The sequence below is a fragment of the Chiloscyllium punctatum genome, chromosome 19 (genome assembly GCF_047496795.1).
Source record: "Chiloscyllium punctatum isolate Juve2018m chromosome 19, sChiPun1.3, whole genome shotgun sequence".
Classification (NCBI taxonomy): domain Eukaryota; kingdom Metazoa; phylum Chordata; class Chondrichthyes; order Orectolobiformes; family Hemiscylliidae; genus Chiloscyllium; species Chiloscyllium punctatum.
Genome location: NC_092757.1, coordinates 80,418,267 through 80,439,869, shown reverse-complemented (window position 1 = coordinate 80,439,869; position 21,603 = coordinate 80,418,267). Strand labels below are relative to the sequence as shown.

The window sequence follows — 21,603 nt, the reverse complement described above, 5'->3', positions numbered from 1 at the left end:
CAACACCATGGAGATTGATAGTTACACTTTTTTTAAAAAATAGAAGTAGCTGAGTATAAACTAGCAAATCAGAATTTAGGCAGATTTGTAACTGATCATCGAACTAACAGAAATTGAAATTGTGTCAAAGAAATCTCCATTGAATAATTCAAATAAAAATATAAAAGTAAAATTTAGCAATTAATGAAGTTGGCACAGGGATCTCTCAAACGGAAATGCTGGACAGATACTATCATAGTAAGGTAAACAACCAGCAGTTTCCCCTCAAATTTATTAAATGCCACTGAAATGCACATCATTAAGCAGTATTAGCAGGAACACTGCCAGCTATAACCCCTCAATCTTTCTGTAAGTTCACTCCCCCCCCCCTTAAACAAAAAGGCCACAGGCAACCCAATAGCCTTGCAAACGAAGCTTGCAAGTTTTGAGTCCCAAGGCTGTCTGTCACTCCAACTCACTTGCCTCAGTTTGGTAAGTTTTGTCAGTTCTCAACTGGGCTGCTAGATGAAGCGCCACGCAGTAGCAAGGCATTCCATGTCAGGTGGGGTGAGGTGGCAGGAAAGCAGGCAGGATCCAACTCTCCCCATTTCAATTGCGTTTCCTGCTGGCCAATTGTGGAGTGGCATTGACAGTAGCTGTAGTGAAGTCCTCCCCTGAAGGGGGATGCGAGGGAAAAAGTGGCATCCATGGGAGGAAAATCTAAATTAAAAAAGCAAACTCAGGCAGTTGAAACTATTAAGGTTTGTCATAATACTAACAAAATAAGCAGCAAAAATTTTAAGTTGTAATGTCTGCACCTCTCGTCAGAGAATGGAAATTTCGAGCTAGAGTTCAAATGTTTACTGAACAGCATTTGAGGTAAAAGTGCATGAAATCAAATGTGCCAACCCTAAAACAGACCAATCTTTAACTCTTAATAAAAGATTCCTTGCCACATAGTAGTTATCAAATATAAAACCTAGATATTAATAAAAACACATTCTACAGAAAAGTAAAATACATAGATTAGTACATAACATTCATACCAGGACAACGCTGCCACTCCCAGGACACTTTTGAAGCCTTGCATTAGATAAAATCTTATCAAAAGTACTCCCAAGTAACTAACACTTTACAGTCTATGAGCAAAAGAGCACCAACATACATTGTACAAATTTAGCAGTTGGTTGAATTTTCTTTAAAACCACAGGTAGTCCCTGGTTATCAAAAACCTCCCAAGTGTTTTTGCTTGTACTCCTTTAGAGTTAGCCAATGACAGGATATTGACAGATTACAATGTTGTCATTTTAATCAAAGTTAGTTAAGTTTTAGTGAATCATCAGTAGCAAAGTTAAAACTCAGTAACTGACCACATTTTCAATAGCTCATAATAATTTTTGCTCCTGCCCATGAGTTTGGCATTTTGCAGGACTGCTGTGTTACAGCATAGTTTTAAACTTCAAGAACAACTTCATCTCACAATTTCACTTCTGCCTCAATATTCTTTTACAGGCATACAGCCTGAAACTATAGCAAGACTGTTACTTTAAATAGCTGCAATTTCAAGTGTTTTCATTAAACAAACTGCCTGACCCCATTTTTAGCTCCTTGCATTAAGCACTCCAAATCTGATGCAATATCAAGGTAAAGTCACCCGTACTCTGTTCCAGTTTTGGAAAAATATTCATTTGACCATCGTTGCTGAAGTGTCAAATTCTGAGCAGTTCCCTATTGCTATCTTAAACCCACAAGGAACTGTGATGAGATTGTATGAAATTATTTCATGTAGGATCTTTATGACCACAAGAGAATTAAAGCCTTCCATTCTAATCAGTCCATGGTGGACTCTAAAATCAATGCCCAGAAATGAAAGCACAGTGTGCCAATCCAAAATTGAATGCCTTATTCAGTCCTATCAGACAACATATTACAAGACATCAATTTTGACCACCATCTCAATAGCCACACTAAGTAAGTGATCAGCCCTCAGGCTTCTATGAGGCTGTTAAGTGCAAGACAACTGGTTAAGTAGCACTCCTGTGTGTGGCAAATCTATCCTCTTCAGTTTTTCTCAATTAGGATTGCAGAGATTGGCAAGACACCATAAGGAAAATGAGGAGGGTAAATCACCATCTCATTGCCCAATGGCATTTTTAATGTTCAAACTCAAATATGCTGCACCATTATACTGTTGGCCATTCAAATTTTAACACTAGTATATGCCAACAGTGCAAAACAGCAGATGGTACTTAAAAAGTGTGATATACATTTACTCTAACGATTAAGCAGAATTATACAACTAAAAGGAGTTCCACTCAATGTGAAAAGCACAAGATCACATCCTTTATAAACAGAAGCATCAAGTTCAAACGTTTAATGTTATATCTAACAAAAGTCACCATTTAGACCAGGGGTCTTAGGGCTAATTATTGGGGCATCCTACTTAGAATTAAAATGTCACGCCTGTAGAAAGCATTGCTCAGATGATATCAGGGATAAGAGTTTATGATTATGAGAAAAAAGATAATCCAGGGTTTTTTTGCACAAAAGCAAGGTTAAGAGTAATTAGTAAATAGGGAAAAATGATTGCTAGTGAGTGGTAACAAAGGTATATAATTTTAAATTTTCAATGAAAGAACTAAAGATGGGAAGTGAAGATGGGAGAAATTTTATAACATGAAAATAGTGGTAGTAGAATTCAAAACTTTTAAAAAGTAGACAGTAGTTATTGAAAGTTTGAAAATTGACAGGGTAAAAAGGCAGGGCATTGAATGAAGCTTAATCTAAAATACATGTGATTAGATGAATGACCTCCCAGACTGCTACAGAATTCCATAATTCTGTGGAACAGTATTCAACAATGTCCAACTAGAAAAGCTTAAGGATGTGTAGGATGATGAAATGTGTCACGAGCCCCTACTGTTAAGAGCTGTGGTCAGAATGCTCGCCCAGGTTCTATGTAGGTCCTCATGCCCAGAGAGCTGTGAAAGTTGATGATGCCATAACAGTGGATAGGCTTATCAACGTACAGAATTTAGTCTCACAAATTGCCATTTGAACAAAGGTACCCAACACTAATAACTTTCTCAAACTATATTATTCCATTTTTGGACAGTCCCAAATCCGTCACATAGACTCTTTTACAATCATGGAGGTCATGTGCCAGTTTCAATTACTAAGCCCTCTGATACTTGAGTTTTTAAGTGCATAGAGCAAAAATGGTATTGACACTAATATCAATACACTCAGAAGGTAAAGGAGGATCGATATCCTTCTTCAAAATTTCTAACAGAACATGAAAAGGACTGGATCAGGAGGTGTGTAATTTTTGTTATTCAATCACATGTGGGATATGGTTTTCATTGGCATGACTAATATATATTGCCAACTTCCAAATACTCTCAAGGTGTTGGTGTGCTACCTTCTTGAATCACTGCCTTTGTCACAGTGGTCTGAGTAGAACTGAGTGGCTTGCTCGGCTGTGTCACAGGGCAACCACATTGTTGAGGTTTTGCAGTTACAGACAGGCCAGACTGGGTGAAGATCATATGTTCCTTTCTTAATGGGCATTAGGAACCGCAGCAAAATACTGAATGCATTAGATCATTGAATTTGATACACCAAAGGAATAGATGTCAAGACAGCATTACCCCAAAAGTGAATTTAAATCACTTATGGAGTCATAGAGATGTACAACACAGAAACAGATCCTTCAGTCCAACTTGTCCATGCCGACCAGATATCCTAAATTAATCTAGCCCCATCTTCCAGCACTTGATCCATATCCCTCTAAACTCCTCCTCTTCATGTACCCTTCCAGATGCCTTTTAAATGTTGTAATTGTAATAGCATCCATCACTTCCTCTGACAACACATCCCATACATGCAACACTGTCAGTGTGAAAAAGTTGCACCTTAGATTTACAAGGAACCTTTCTCCCCTCACCCTAATCTTATACCCTCTAGTTCTGAATGCCCCCAACCCAGGGAAAAAAAACTTTTTCTATTCACCCTTGCCATGCCCCTCATGATTTTATAAACCTCTATAAGCTCACCCCTCAGCTTCAACGCTCCAGGGAAAACAGCCCCAGCCTATTCAGCTTCTCCCTGCAGCTCAAACCCTCCAAACCCTGGCAACATCCTTGTAAATTGTTTTTGAATCTTTTCCAGTTGCATAACATTCTTCCGATAGGAAGGAAATCAGAGCTGCACACAATATTCCAAAAGTGGCCTTACAATGTCCTGTACAGTCACAATGTTACCTCCCAACTCTTCTACTCAATGCTCTGACCAATAAAGGAAAGCATACCAATCATCATCTTCACTAACCTGTCTACCTGTGACTCCACTTTCAAGGAACTATAAACCTGGCTGCGACCAATTTCTATTACACTTCATTTGATCTTTCTTGAATGGCCATTTCTCAGTATTTTGCTCAAGTGGTCATTCTTTGTATATGAACTTTGCCAGAGTGTTATAAGCAGGCTATCCCCCAATAGAAGGGTAACCCCCAAAGCCTATTACATTCTTACCAACTATTCACAGTTATAATCTTATAGTAGATGCTTCAGAGAGGTTATAGCATCTCCTCATCCTTAAAGAAGCATTAAAATTAAAGATTTTGCAGCTCTGAATCTGAAAACTAAGGAGACTTGTAGCTTTAAACTAAAATATTCACTGTTAACTGACACTTAAAAATAGGATGCCATTCAACTGTGAAACTATAAAATCCCATCTTACCAAAATAACTAATTACAAGTCCAAAGATGTCTAATATTTCTGGTTGTGAAAGACGTTATGTAGCACCTCACTCTAGTTCTCAGAAACACAAATGCAATCTCAAAACAGAGTTATTATTTTTAAAAAGCTAAGCGGTCATTTTGCACACAAGATTCCACTATAGGTAATGATAGAACTCATCAGTTTTATCAGTGGTACACACTAGAAAACATCCACATTTGAATGCTGGGATGTAAAACATCATCGGAATGACTGATATTTGGAGCTAGGGATTTGGTATTACATCTTACAAAGAATACAATTGCTTCCTCAAATGATCAAGCCCTAAAGTGGAACTTGATTCCCTAACCTTAGAACGCAGAGTTTAGTGTTAAAACAGAATCAGGCTTGACTGAAGAGCTTGACATATGCAGACAATTTTAGAAATTCGATGTGAACAACATCCTTTAGTTACTGGAACTTATTTTAAATGCTTATTTAAGATTAACTCAGTACCAGTGAAAGAAGAAATAATTCAGAAGATCCCAAATAACTTAACAAAAAGATTACTTTTCAAATATACCCACTTGCATATAAGAAAATGCAGCAGGTAATTAGCAGACAGCAAACCCCTCAAATACATGAAAGATGACAACCAGTTTTAGTGAGAGTTGGAAGAGAAATACTAGCAGGACACTTGGAGATCTCCACCCTCCTATCTGAATATTGTCTTATGCTTGTTTTTAAATATTCTATTTGAGCAAGAAATTTGGATTAACAGCTCATCAAAACGACTGATAATCGTAGTGCTTGTTCTGTACTGTATTAGTCTCAGCGTACATTGTTTGTCGAAGTATGGTATGTGGTAATAATTGTTAATTAAGTACTTTGGAAAAGTTTTCAATGTAATGGACTTATCCTTATACATTTGATAGCTTATTGAGGACACATTATCAGAGTCATTCACTGACTGAAAGGTAATATCAAAAACTAAGTACATAAAAGGGCTCTACTCAGCGTTCTTGTTGGTGGTCAGCACTAATAATTTACTTAAAACTATGTTTTAAGTAAATGCAGAGATAGAAAGACATCAATTTTTCAGTAGAAGCACTTTTCTGTTGAGTTTTCAGCAGCTTGAGGTCATGCTGCTTTCAAGTAATCACCAGTTATAAACCAAGAGGTCAGCAAGATTGTATATTACTTTAAGTTCAAGACTGTAAAGGGTTAATACCAAATCTGAGATACAGGGCAGCAAATCTCTCAATTCTGAAGCTAATGCTCCATATGACTGGAGGATTATTTTCATAAATTACAAGTTTATCTCAAAGAGATGATGGATCATTTGAGATTTAAAGTAGACTCTGCAATCCAATCCTTTTGGAATTAGCAAGAATGCAAAGTTTAAATGGTTTCTGATATTTACACAACGATTAAATAAATGATTTTAAAATTTCTCTATGGCTCCAGCACATTTACTGTATTTCAGATCTGCATCACTCTCATTAGGTTAAAATGAAACTCCCCTTTGGAAAGTGGTGGTATTAAGACCTGTATCTCTAATTAAATATATAACTTAAACTACACTACACCACCTCCCCTCCAACCCCACACTCCCAACTCCACAATATCCTCAAGACGTAAGAATCCCAATAGAAGGGAAGGCTTTAGCTACAAAATGACCTGGTAGGAGTGGAGCATTCTCCAGGTTCAGGTTAAGGAGATGCTTGCCTTTTAAAGCTACTGCTGCCACAGAGGGGGCACTGGAAGTTGGGGTCTCTCCCATGTGACTTTTCTTGTGGCCTATCAGATGATTGTGGGACTGACACTGCAAGCCGCATTGATCACACACAAATCTTTGAGACTTGTAATGGACACCATGGTGATTTCGAGCATGGACCCGAAGGTAGGCAGCGGTGGTAAAACCTACACAAAAATAGGGATTTCAGGTGATAAAAAATAAGCACAAACACCTCCATATCCATAAATCTGGGACATTAAAAGTCTGACTGACTTTGTTCAGATAAAACTCAAATTTAACACTTTTCATCACAAGACATTTCAAGATTACATTACAAAATTACGTGCAACATTCTTTAGAAACCTTATTCAGTTGTTTGCATAAAAAAGCATTATCAGCTATTACCCAATATTTCCTTCATTAAACTGCCTCTTATTGCATAAAATTGCACAATACAGCAGCACAATCATTTTAAAACGGAGTCGACGAGTAACCTTATCATCAAAACATTTATAACATTCATGCAGCTATGTCAAAATTTACTGATCCTGAACTAGGAAGTTGGGGAGAGTTGGAGAGAAAAATGGCTAGTAATCCCACTCTTGATCAATAGTTGACTGACAAGTGCCAGGCGAATATAGAATTGGGCTCAAGTGCAATGTCTGGCACAATTGAACAGCCTGTTCAGACACTGAATGTCCAAACTTACATAAGAAGAATGACCATTTGGAAAAATCTGTCAGATGATGTGTGTGGAAGTATATCCTAATAACCGTTATTGCCATCTGTGGGAAATAAGGTAGAAGCTTGAAAACAAAATCTGCAAATTACAATAACATAAGGGACATTACCAAAAGGTGAACAATTCTGTAACTAGGATCGGGAAACAACAGTGAAACTACATGCAAAGGAACAAAATAAACAAATTAAGTACTTTGCGGACTTAAAACAGGTTAAAAACAATTATAATGGAGGAATGAGATACATCTTAAGGCCTGATGATTTTAGGTGGGAAAACTTAAATTGCATTTGCAGTAATGTTTCAAATCTTAGTGATTTGATTGGAAAATTGCTCCGTTTTTTAGGACTGGAGGAGAAGTACACTCGAAAAGAGAGATCCGTCGGTTTTAGATTGGTTGTAGGAAAGTGAGTATAATTCATTAGAGACAGTGATTGGGTTTTTAAGATAAGTACCATCTGATCAGAGTCAGCATGGAGGAGGATTTGGCTCTGCCATGAGCTCTCCAGTCTTCCCTTCAAGTTGCCATCCTTCATATTTTAGGGCAGAGAAGTGAATGGGGACAGGTTACCAAACTGTGATGGGTATATATTTGCAAACTTGAGAGTGCAGCACACTGAATAGCTATCAAGAGCTGACGAATACATTTTTCTTTCTTATTCCTTAGTTTATTACACATTAAGACCAATTGCCATGGCCTTACAAAATTAAACAAATGGTTAGCTAATTCAGCAGTAAGAACAGAAATAACTTAGGAATTTCTTGATTTGTACAGATCTGTACCACCTAGTGTTTAAGCACTAGGCTCTGATAGCTGCACGCATACCTTAACCTGTCATAAAGGTGCAGCATTGGTATAGAACAATTCTGTGGACAGGATTTTTATACTTGAACTTGAGGTTGCAAGAGAAACTTTAAGCAATAGATATATAGGACTGGAATAAAGACGACTTTTTTTTGAGGAAAAAACACTTCTCGCACAAATCTCATTACTGATCTTTCATATTCAGGGAAAAAATGCTTTGGTTTGGATTTCAAACCTCTGCAAAACAACTTGGGTATTGTCGGTATTTCTCCTCAAAGATGAAAGTAAAATAGTTTGGCAAGAACAACAATTATGGTGTTTAGCAGAGAAACAGCAACAGGTTTCCAAAATGAAATTTCCAAGACACCAGCTGAGTAGTCCATTGCTCATATCAGCATGTTAGAATTTGCTTTTTCATAGTGTGGGCAAGGAAGGAAGAGAAGGAAGGATTGTTTTTCTAGTTACACTCCACTTATTCCATAAAAAAAACGAAACAGTGAATTAAATCTCTTCCAAATGCTTTCCATTTCACCAACACCTGACTGAAAGATGCCAGATGCCAGGAGTGGATAATAAAACTAATTACTGCTGTTATCAGTGGCAATGATAGAAGAATCAAGTTTATATCTTTTTTCCAATCTTGCTTCACATCTTCCTGAATTATGCTTATAACACAGTGTAAAATATTCAATTGACTGTGCTTGTGGCACAATGGTAGCATGACCCCACTCCAGATTAGAATGTTGCACATTCAAATCACATCAGGCTCAGAGTTTTACTGAGACTTCCAATTGTGCAGTGGTAGCATTTGTGTTTCTGAGCCAGAAGGCCCAGATTCAAGTCCCACCTGCTCCAGAGGTGTGCCATCAAACAGCTGAACAAGTTGATTAGAAATATCTCAAAGATTCAACTGGTGTCGTGATTGATTAGAAGTTCTCCATATCAAACAGAGAGTGTTTATTGGGCTCATTTTGATTAAAGAAGTATCTGCATTACAGCTGCAAATATGGGTGATGTTTTTAGCTATTCTCAGTTTAAACTGCTACAGTTTAATAGGTTGATTAACCGAGAAAACAGATGTGAAGAAAGCTTGCAAACAGAAATCGTTTGCGCAATGCAACAAACAGGGAAATAAATTTAGCACAAAATATTTGTCACCTTTTTTATACTTGCGTGTTACTAATTAAAGCACATATGCATTTCAAGTTATACTGAAATTCTGCAAAAAAAACCCATACCTTTGTTACAAACATTGCAGTTGTGATTTTGGTTGTGATTATGCATTTTGATGTGGTTGGAGATGTAAGCTGCACTCAGCAGTTTACCACAGATGTGGCAGGACACCTTCCCTTCATGACGTATCATGTGTGAACGCAGACGGTCTTTGGTGGCAAAAGCTGCATCACACGTCTAAAAGGATACAAGTCCGGCATCAATATTTCATTTTCTTAAATTATTATAACAGCTTTCTTTTCAAATTAAAATACTAACTAGTTAGAAATGCCAGAATATTTAACAGTCTGACCCACTGAATAATCCATCATTTCTTTCTTTTCTAAGGCAATTCATTTATACCTAGGGCATTAAATTTAGCTCCAGAAGTGACAATACATTCCACAGATATTATTTACAATTTGTTTAATGGGACAAAAACAAATCCTTACATTCCTTCCACCAATTCTTCAGGACTCTGCACTTTCATATATAGAACTGTGCATGCAAATATCCTTGATTGATACACTGTGCAATTGATATACAACAAGTATTTCACAGACAAGGCACAGGTGGGCACTTTAAGCAACAATGTTGTGTTATGACAATTAAAGTACAGTTCCATGTTTGCAATTTCCCCTCAAGGCAAGCTCCTCATCTCAACTGCATTGTCAAGAAGAAATAGAGCACACGAACAAGACATGTTTTAACAGACAGAAATAATAAAATGAAAAATGAGGTTGGTCCTCAGGGCTGGTTAGAGTAGCACTGGCAGAACCATGTGAGCAGCAAGACTCCATGATTAAAAATGAAAAAAAGTGCTCAAAAAGCGAAGTAGGTCTGGCAGCATCTGTGATGAGAGAAATAGAATTAACATCGAGTCCAATAACCCTTCTTTGAAACAGATCTTTCTTTTTTAAAAACGGTTTGTCATTTTGGGATGCCACACTACTTTGGCACTTTGCTCAAGTCAGATGTGGAACAGTCACTCAGTGCCACCACAATAGGGATGACAATAAATTACTCAGAGCCTTGAGCATGTTGTATTATTCAATTATGTTATGGCTGATGTATCTGACAAATCCAATTTACCCTCTTCCTTTCAGTAATCATCAATACACAGAGCAAATCTAATATAACCAATTACCACCATGCACAAATACATAGCAGATGAAATTCAACACTGAAAAATGTTGAGTGACCTATATTGTTTGCAAGATTTAAAGAGATATAATGCAAGCTAAAGGGCTTTAAATGTTTTAAAAACAGGAAGACCTTGAGTTCTTACGCACAAATCTTTTAAGATGCAGGACAAAGTGGCGGTACCAAAGAAGTAATGGCATGGAGGAAATATCAGACCAGTAACCCAGAAGTCCAAACTAAGCTCTGGGGACTGCGGTTCAAAACCCACCACACCAACTGGAATTTAAAGTCAATGAATAATGTAACAAAGCTAATGTCAGTAATATTGCTATGAAAATACCATCAACTGTGGTTAAATGGTTAATTAAAGCCGTAAAGAGGCAGAAATCTGTCTTCCTTACTTGCTCTGGCCTACACATGACCCCAAACCACAGCAGTAATGCATTTTGGAAGGTCTAATTCTACAGCGAACTGTATTGTAAACGGAAGAGCCTTAGGAAAAATTGATGAGCAGAGAGATCTGGGAGTTCAGGTCCATTATACCCTGAAAGTGGCCGTGCAGGTGGATAGAGTGGTCAAGGCGGCATATAATATAACCTTCATCGGAAGAGGTATTGAGTATAAGATCTGGCAGGTCATATTAAAATTGTACAACACTGTGGTTCGGCTGCATTTAGAATATGCTGTACAGTTCTGGTCACCACATTGCCAAAAGAATGTGGACACTTTGCAGAGGGTGCAGACAAGGTTTATGAGGATGTTGCCTGGTATGGAAGGTGCTAGCTATGAAGAGAGGTTGAGTAGGTTAGGATTATTTTCATTAGAAAAAAGGAGATTGAGGGAGGAACCTGTTTGAGGTTTACAAAATCATGAAGGGTATAGACAGGGTGGATAGAGACAAGCTTTACCCCAGGGTGAAAGATTCAATAATGAGATCACACATGCAAGGTGAGAGGAGAAAAGTTTAAGGGGGATACATATGGAAAGTACTTTGCACAAAGGGTGGCAGGTGCCTGGAACACATTGCCAGTAGAGGCAGGCACGATAGATTCATTTAAGGTGCGTCTGGACCGATGCACAAGTAGGTGGGGAGCAGAGGGATACAGATCCTTAGGAATTGTGCGACAGGTTTAGACAGTGGATTTGGAATGGCACAGGCTTGGAGGGCCGAAGGGCCTGTTCCTAGGCTGTAAAGTTTCTCTGTTCTTTGACTCTTGACTGTCCTCAAATGACTTAGCAAGATACTCAGTTCAACGAGAAAGGATAGGCAACAGTTGCCAGTCATTAATGCTCACGTCCAACGAACGATTTTCAAAAAACACAATCTTGGGGTTTACAACTAGAGGCTGAGAAGACTGGGAAATAATGCTCAGCATTTGAAACAGCATTTCACCTCAACTAAAACATTACAGCTAAATCAGAGCACCACACTTAAGGAAAGTTTTACAGGCTTTGGAGAGAACTTAGGAGAATCATTCCAGCAATTACAAGTCATATGGATGAACTAAAGATCGTGCTGTTCTCCTGACAACAGAAAAACCTGAATGGAGGATTGAAGGAAATGTTTAAAATCATGAAGGGTTTGGATAAATTTTGGACAAAATGGCTCCCAAAGATTTAAGGGCTGTCAATCAGGGCACAGACTTAATGTCACTATAGAACAGGCAAAGGAAACATTCGAAAAAAATTCTTTACAGGTTGGTTAACATTTGAAATGCGCCAAGAGGGTAGCAAACACAGATTCAACAGCAGCCTTCAGAATGGAGTTGGATAAATGCTGGAAGGAGAAGAAAACTGTGGTGTTACAAGAGAAAAACGAGAGCTGGATTTTACATTTGTGTCACCTCTTTTGAAGAGTCAGTCATACAGCATGGAAACAGACCCTTCATTCCAACTCATCCACACTGATCAGACATTCCAAACTAATCTAATCCCACTTGTCAGCACTTAGCCCACATCCCTCTAAACCCTTCTATTCTTATACCCATCCAGATGCCTTTTAAATGTTTTAATTGTATCCTCATCCACCACTTTCTCTCACAACTCATTCCATACACACACCCTGTGCACGAAAAAGTTACCCCTTAGGTCCTTATTAAATCTTTCCCTTCTCACCTTAAACCTATACCCTCAGGTTTTGGATTCCTCCATCCTAGGAAAAAGCCTCTTGGTTACTCACCCTATGGCCCTCATGATTTAATAAACTTTTATAAAGGTCACCCTCAGCCTCCCATGCTCCATAGCAAAAAGCCCCAGCCTATTCAGCCTTTCCCGATAACTCAAATCCTGGCAATGTCCTTGTGTGTGCAAGTACCCTCTCATCCTTGTAAATCTTTTCTGCAATCTTTCAAGTTTAACAACATTCTTTCTATCGAAAGGCGACCTGAATTGTATGTAGTATTCTAAAAGTGGCCTCACCAAGACCCTGTACATCCGCAACATGATATCCCTACTCCTATACTTAATGTTCTGACCAATGAAGGCAGGCATGCCAAACACCTTCTTCTCCACCCTGTCTACCCGTGACCCTTGCACCCATAAGTTTCTCTGTACAGCAACACATCCCAGGGCCCTACCATTAACTGCACAGGTCCTGTCCTTTAGATTAGATTAGATTCCATACAGTTTGGAAACAGGCTATTTGGCCCAACAAATCCACATGGACCCCCTGAAAAGCAACCCATCCAGACCCATTCCCCTAACCCTATATGTAACCCTGACCAATGTACCTAACACTATGGGAAATTTAGCATGGCCAATTTACCTGACCTGCACATCTTTGGATTGTGAAGGAAACCAGAGCACCCAGAGAAAACCCACGCAGAGACAAGGAGAATGTGCAAACTCCACACAGACAGTCGCCCGAGGTGGGAATTGAACCTGGGTCCCTGGTGCTGCTAACCATCGAGCCACTGTGTCACTCCGGTTTGACTTATCTATCTAAAATTAAACCCAATCTGCCACTCCTTGGCCCACTGGCCCATCTGATCAAGGTTGCATTGTACTCTGGGATAGTCTTCTTCACTGTCCACTACACTGCCTATTTTGGTGTCATCTACAAACTTATGAACCATACCTCCTATATTCACATTCAACTCATTTACATAAATGAGAAGCAGTGGACCTAGCACAGAATCTTGTGGCATTATCACTGGTCACAGGCCTCCAGTCTGAAAAGTAACCCTCTGCAACTAGCCTCTGTCTCCTACCTTCAAGCCAATTTTGCATCCAGTTGGCTGAATCCTATGTAATCCAAACTTCCTAACCAGTCTAACATTAATGGGCAAATTTGCTCTTGTTTTATTTTAGGTTTTATCCATACTGAGCCACAATTTAAATCTCAGGTTAGGAAGTTTCAATTGACTTAGCCTCAACAGATTCCTATGAGAGTGAAGATAAACTTTCTGACATCATTCCTGAACAGCATGGTTCTAATTTTAAAGGTTATGGAGGAGTTGTTGTTTCCATCTTTGACGGCAATCAAAGGAAATTGCAAGCTAGTCAAGGACAAAGCCATTCAAAGCAGAAATTATGACTTTTCAGGTCACACACTGACGTTCTAAGAACTATTGCCAACTGAGTCGCTCTCTCAACTATATGGAAACTAATATAAACTGTGCAATAGTAGACTAGACATAGAACAGAACTGCAAGTATAAAAAATAATCCATGCAAAAATATTCTGACCTTATTGGGTAGCAGAGTGCTTAACACTATTCGTTGGTTTTTCTTACACGAACATACATTCTTACCTTTCTCCTTTACGCAATTTAAACTGGTCAAACATGTTCACAACAATCCATTTTCTCTCCTTTCTCAAATCAACTTCACCTCAAAAAAACTCTTTAGGGCTTCAGAATCAGAGGGAAAACTAATTCACAAAATATCACTTACCTACAAATTCACAATAACATTCAGTTGTTTATTCTCCTCCCAATTTGAAACTCAAGATTGCTTCACCAAATACATCACCACTGCAATTGTGAGTCACATGTTTGTTTAGTCTCTTTATATCCACCCCCCTCCCCACCACTGCCCCGGGGGGCGGGAATGGATTAAGTGGAACAAAGACCAAAAATATCTTTCCGTCTTTCCGTTCCGAAGCAATCATATCGGCTTCAATCCCAATTCTTGCTTTCCACAGATGCTGCCAGACAGTTCCCCCAACAATTGTTTTTTTTTCCCCTGATCTCCAGTTTCTGTAGTACTCTGCTTTTACCATCAGGTGAACATTTCCTGCACACCTCAAAAACACTGTCAGGTCACAGGAGGAGCTACACTGGCAGCACTTGGCAAAGGACCACTCCATCCTCTTCCAATAAGCACAATAGATGTACCCAGGAAGAAAATTACATAAAGTGTTTCAGAAATCTTGACATTTTTGAAAACAACAAACTTTGAACCATACTCCATGTGAACATCACCCCTTAACTGGCTTTAAAACAGAAAAATAGAAAGTTACTTGGCATTTGAAGGGTCTCTCTGTGGAATGAACATGCTTGACATGACAGCTCAGATGATCAGGCCTGGAGTGGAAAGAAAGGTCATGGGTTAGATTGAAACAGAAGTAGTGTTTTCTTTATTAGTACAATAACTCCTTGCTGGCTCCATAAGTATAATGAATCAGGGAGGACAATCTGGGACACAACCCAGAAAATTCCAAACCATCAGCCTGCACTGTTAGCAGATTTCAGTCAGAACAGCATTATAGGGTTGCTATAATTGGCCTCAGTTCCTCTGGAAAAGGAGGAATGTCAGTCAATGATTCACCTTCAGATTATTGCCCAAAAATTCTGATCAACACCCATATAGACAAAGGTAGAAGTTAAATGATTAAACACAGGCAATGCTGCCCAATTGGCAGAATGCTATTGACCACATTCCAAGAATCCTTGGTAACCTTATCAAGTGTACACTTATTTTCCTATCAATTTGCATCAAGGTACCACAAGTAAATGTTTATTAATGTGACCTACTGAAAACAACCATTGTGAAAGTAGCATGGTTCATAAAATTCAAATGGTACAAAGAAATGCAAGGAACATGGGTGCAAACAAAACTGAACGCAGGGTTGAATAGTCAGGGATCGAATCTTGGACTCCAAGGGACACTAGAGCTATAGCTTAGACAGCACCCTCCAACCTGCATAGGTAGTCAGTCCCTGCTCTGGCTGCACACACAGCAGGAACATTACTCTGAACTATGCATCTATTTTGCAGCCAGAGGCACAAAATTTCTTGTGGAGAAAAGAGCAGTCCAATAATCAGCTATTATTCTCATATTCAACTGAGGCATGGTTTATGTACAGAAGAAAATCTACACTGAACAACCCTGGAGCAAAAGCAATCCTCTGATGTTACAATCTAGAGTAGCTACGAATTAAATAAAACAGTGGGATTAAGTGATGGCATAAGACTGCAATCACAGTGAATGCACAGTCACCATTCTTGCTTTCAAATACCACAATGAAAGCCAATGTTGATTTTTGATGCAAGTGATTTATTTTTGCATTAGCTGGATACACTTGTTTCAAAGTAACAAGCATTCAGGATTTGATTCTGAAAATCTATTTACTCTAATATCTATGGAAGTCAGCTAAAAATTAAAACAATTAGAGAAATTATGTTGTTGGCAGTGAACTACATGTCAAATTTCCAAAGCTTACAGTCAAAATATTGTTTTCACAATATCAATTCTTAAAAAACCAACAAGAACAGCGAAAAGCACAATTTTCAAAATGAAGTGAGCAATTGAACAATTGAAGGAGGCCGTTTCTGTTTAGCTTACATTGTGTATCCATATTAGAATGTCATTAACAACAGCTAGAACAATTCCCTTAAAGCAAAATTATCAACTATATGAACAAAAAGGTTTGTTCATTTTCCTCATTCTAATACCCCACACATATTTGTTCTCTTTTCTACTTACACCTTCTCAACATTTTCCAAACCTTGTTTAAATTTACCTGGAGAATCCTTTTCCACAAAGGCTGCAGATGTATGGTTTGTTAATGCCGCCTTCATGTGAGCGCACATGATAACTCATACGGTCCTTCCTCTTGAAGCGTTGCTGGCAAACGGGACACTCAAATGGTTTCTCATCTGAGTGGGAAAGTTTGTGCCGGTTAAGGTGGTAAACATCACGAAATGCTTTTCCGCACAGTTCGCAGCCGTGATTCTTTTTCACTCGTCTATTGGCGTTCTTGCTGGTCGTTACACTCGAGGTGGTGCTGCTGGTGACAGTGGAGGTGGAAGCATCAGTTGAAGTCAGCATCCCTGCGACAGTTGACACTAACGTTGTAGTGGCACCAACAACAGGCGCTGACGACATCAGTGACACCATGGTTGGCACTTTCTTGGGCCTTGACACCAATTTGATTCCAGTGTGGCATGATTCGTGTCGTCGGAGGTGATAACTGTCTCTAAAAGCCTTGCTGCAGTAACTGCAAATCACAGGTGTTCTGGTCTTCTCCTTCTTCTCTACTGTAGGTTTGGGTATTTCTTTGGGGTCAGGGGTTTTTGGAGCCTGAGGCAGAGTTGTTATCGGCGCTTGCTCACGTGGCTCAGTCGCTGAATGCAATATCGGCAGAAGGGTGTTCTGCACATGCTGCTGGTGCTGCTGTTGAGAGATATCAGCTGCCTATAAAACAGTGAAAATTAGCCAAACGTCATCATAAATCTTTATTGTACATGAAAACTCAACTACTTCCCAGGCTGAGAGATCAACACTCTATGGTCAAACTCTCTTATGTTGGTTCCACAATTGCTAACAGCTTTGAATTTTCCCCACTTTAAGTGCCCTCCAGTATTTTCAGATGAATGATTACACTAAGGAAAATACCTGTTCCTATGGATTTGGGATACCTAAACCTGTAATTATTGATAAAAGCTCAATGGAATGCTGTCAGTTTTGACGTACACTGATACAAGTTTATTCATTTCCTAATGTAATGTCTTGCTTCTTCAGGCTGTACTTAACACAGTATACCAATGAAGTTCTTTTGAAGTATCATCAAGAATCTGTAGGGAAACAATATAGAGTCAATTTGTCCACAGCAAGTTTTCAAACAATGAAATAAAACTAAAACAAGTCCATCTGCTGCAGGTTAAGGAATTAATGTTGACCAGGGTACTGAATTTAATTCTGTCAAAATCTTTTCTATCAAATGAAATCAACAGAGGGTTCACAGTTTAATACTGCAGTTATTTGTATTTTATGGCTTGATACTCACAGCCCAAAACAATTTTCTAACTTAAATAGTTTTAAAAATTCAATAGAACCTTCCATAAGGAATAGGAACAGGAGTGGGCCATTCACCCCCTTGAACTGCCCCATCATTCAATAGAATCATGGCTGATCTGACATTCCTCAAATCACTTTTTTGCCCTTTTTCCTTCATCGTTGATTCCCCGACTGATCAGGAATATGTCTCAGCCTTAAATATACACAAGGATTCTGCCCCCAAGCTCTCTGCGGCAAAGCAGTCCAAAGGCATTCAGCCCTCAGAAGAAATTCCTTCACACCTCAATATTAAATTGGTGCCCCTTAATTCTGAGACTATGCTCAATTCTGAGTGTAGATCAATGTTAGCAGACACTTATGCATCCAAAAGAACCCCACCAAACACCTTAGCTGAGGAACATGGGCATCTTCACCTTGAAGCTCGAACAAGGAGTTTAAATTTTTTTTCTAATTGACTGTCAGAGCAGCAGATTATGTTTTGGAGCATATTCAGAGTTCCTAACATTTGGTTTCAGACCGTAAATTATCACCAGAATATACTTAGTATGGATACTTGAACAAGATATTTGGAGGCTGCAACAGAACTATGGCATAGCTTAAAATAATCATTCAGTGCCAAAATATAGAGTGCTCTCAGAGCGAAGATGAGAATTTTGTCCTCAACAACTGTGTGGGAGTCATATTCACCAATAATAATGTGGATATAATGGGTCTTTAAAGGCTAAGAATAAAGCAACTCGCTACTTCCTGGTGTTGGTTCCCTCATGGCTAGCCCTGCATCAGACTGGCAGCAATGTCCTTCACTACCTTGTTAATGGTTGCTTTTTACAGCTATTCCTTGTGGTAAACACGGAGGTATCCCAGTAGAGTACAGTTTCTACTCATGCTTTGTTCAGCGATTTGAGCAAATAATTTCCAACTTGGATTGGGAAGGGGAGGGGGATACGGCAGGAAGCTTCCCCGATATAGGGCTTTTGCCCAAATCGTCGATTCTCCTGCTCCTCGGATGCTACCTGACCTGCTGTCCTTTTCCAGCACCACACTCTCAACTTCCTTAATCTTGACAGAACTAAAGCCATGAAATTTGATGTTGATGACTCTCTAGGTCGCTTCCATCACAATGTACCACTGCAGATCTATATGACGGATCTTTCTGGAGGCCAGTAAATTGCTAATCGTTATTTACGACAAAATGTGTACGTTGGAGGTTGATGACAGTATGCTGTATAAAGGCCACCCATAACATAATAAGAAAAGGTGCTGGTTGTTCTTACAGAATCATCAGCCATGTCAAACTATTACACGACCAACATCACTTACCACTGTAGGCAGAAAAGCAAAAGATGATAAAAGTAGACTGTGGGGAACAGAGGGACTCACACCATTAAAAATTGTTTCAATGTGTTCACTTCCCACCTGCAATGACTATTTTCTGCAGTGAGATCCAACATGAACCTTTTAAGCAAGTGAAGTGACTTACAATCATTGAATGTTGACAAAATACAATCAGAATGAAAATGTTATGTAGCTGCAACCAAAATCAAAGTATAAGTATTCAAATAATATTTTATTAATAATTGAAATGGCAGTGTTGCAGGAGTTTTTAAATCAATTGTTCCTGATGTGAGGGATGTTGACATGGTCAACATTTTTGGCAATCCATAATTGCCCTTTTATGCAAGTTCTGCTCAAGTGTCATAGAATCTGTTGCAACAACATCAGCTCTTTTTACAGAAAATAGAAGAATGTTACTCAATGAGATTGACACTTTTATCAGTAGACACTTGTTCAGTCCCTGTTACGGTGCTACAATGTTTTCAGGATCATTGGGCTGCAGATTTGTTAGGAGCCATGAACATAGCTCATTATTATGATACAAGGTACACATGGTATGCAAGAACAAAACAAGATTGATGGGTTTGACATGACAAATTCTGAGGGGTTATTTCCCCTTGTGGCAGATATCCAGGACTAGGGGGCATTATTTATAATAAAGCATTTCCAATTTGGGACAGTGATGAGGAGGAATTTCTTTGTTCAGCATCATTGGTGTTTGGAAATCTCTTCCCTTTTTATATATCCAGGCTTGTGTTAAGACACATTTCTGACCTATGAGGGTTGGGGAGAGATTTGAGGCAGGAATATAGAGTGAAGACCACTATCAGATCAGCCATGACCTTAATCAATGGCAGGGTAGGCTCAAGGAACTATATGGTCTGTTCCTTCTCCTTGTATCTTATGATCTAACAACTGGTGTTACTATATTGCACCCATTAACAGCTTGGCTCACATTATCTAAGCTAATAGAGGGGGTAAAAATACTCAAATACGGTACAATTAGTTGCCAGCACTTGTGGAAACGCACTCCAGAAACAGTTTTTATTTTGATGAGAGTTTGAAGGCTGACCATAAAACCATTGTCGAAGAAACTGGAGCAGGAGTAGGCCGCTCAATAGAAACATGGCTGATCCGACATTCTTTATGTCCACTTTCCTGGCCTTTCCACGCAACCTTTGGTTCCTTGACTGATCAAGAAACTACTTCAGTCTGAAATATACACAAGGACTGCGCCTCCACAGCTCTCTGTGGCAAGGAGTTCCAAGACTCCCAGAAATTGGCATCCCTTTATTCTGAGGAAATGCTGTCTGGAGCTAGATTCTCCTATGAGGGGGAAACATCTTCTCAGCATTTACCTTGTCAAGTCCCTTAAGAATCTTATATGTTACTATACATCCTACATGAGATCACGTCTCATTCTTCAAAACTCCAGCAATTACAGCCCCAACCTGTTTAGCCTTTGCTCATAAGACAATCCCTCCAAGCCAGACAGCATCCCAGTGAACCTTCTCTGAACTGCCTCCAACAAAATGATAGTTAGAAGTGGGTACTGCAGATGCTGGAGGTTAGAGTCAAGGTTAGAGTGGTGCTGGAAAAGCACAGGTCAGGCAGCATCCAAGGAGCAGGGAAATAGATGTTTCAGGCAAAAGCCTTTAATCAGGAATGAGGTCTCATTTTCTTGCTCCTCGGATGCTCCTCACCTGCTGCGCTTTTCCAGCACCACTTTAGTCTTGACTCCAACAAAATCATACCTTTCCTTAAATAAGGAGACCACTGCAAAAAAACTGTTCACAGCACTCCAGATGTGGTCTCAGCAGTACAGTTGGCAGTACGACTTCCCGGTTTTGGGTCTACTGTCGTTTGTCATTTGGATAAATGACCTGGACGAGGGTACAGAAGGATGGGGTGGTAAATTTGCGGATGACACGAAGGTTGGTAGAGTTGTAGCTAGTGACAAACAATATTGTAGGTTACAGAGAGACATAGATAAGCTGCAGAGCTGGGATGAGAGGTGGCAAATGCGGAGTTTAATGCGGAAAAGTGAGGTGATTCACTTTGGAAGGAGTAACAGGAATGCAGAGTACTGGGCTAATGCTAAGATTCTTGGTAGTGTAGATGAGCAGACACACGAGTCCAGGTGCATAGATCCTTGAAAGTTACCACCCAAGTTGATAAGGTTGTCAAGAAGGCATATGGAGTGTTATCTTATTTTAGCAGAGGGATTGAGTTTCGGAACCCTGAGCTCATGTTGCAACTGTACAAAATTCTGGTGTGGCCACATTAAGAATATTGTATATTGTTCTGATCCCCACATTATAGGAAGGGTGGAAGCTTTGGAAAGGGTACACAGGAGAATTACTAGGATGTTGCCTGGTATGGAGGGAAGGTCTTATGAGGAAAGGCTGAGGGACTTGAGGCTGTTTTCATTAGAGAGAAGGTGGTTGAGAGGTGACTTTATTAAGGCATAAAAGATAATCAGAGGGTTAGATAGATTGGACAGTGAGAGCCTTTTACCTTGGTCGACGATAGCTAGCACGAGGGGACATAGCTTTAAATTCAGGGATGATAGATATAGGTCAGATGTCAGAAGTAGTTTGTTTACTCAGAGTAGTAGGGGCACAGAATGCACTGCCTGCAACAGTAGTAGACTCACCAACTTTAAGGACATTTAAATGGTCATTGGATAAGT

General features: G+C 39.3%; 1 protein-coding gene across 4 annotated transcripts in view; it reads right to left on the bottom strand.

Moving 5' to 3' along the window:
• Positions 1–21,603, bottom strand: part of LOC140491516 (vascular endothelial zinc finger 1-like) — a 48,243-nt gene that overhangs the window by 10,798 nt on the left and 15,842 nt on the right. Inside the window, exons 2-6 of one of the 4 annotated variants that reach the window (XM_072589807.1) lie at positions 16,300–16,973; positions 14,797–14,860; positions 9,219–9,390; positions 6,427–6,621; positions 463–699 (exon numbers count right to left, since the gene is read on the bottom strand). In XM_072589807.1, the coding sequence (XP_072445908.1) occupies positions 482–699; positions 6,427–6,621; positions 9,219–9,390; positions 14,797–14,860; positions 16,300–16,973 (1,323 nt within the window). In that variant the 3' untranslated portion in view covers positions 463–481. Of the gene's footprint in view, positions 1–458; positions 700–6,426; positions 6,622–9,218; positions 9,391–14,796; positions 14,861–16,299; positions 16,974–21,603 lie in introns of all 4 variants that reach the window. The other 3 variants (XM_072589809.1, XM_072589810.1, XM_072589811.1) reach the window with 3 other exon arrangements.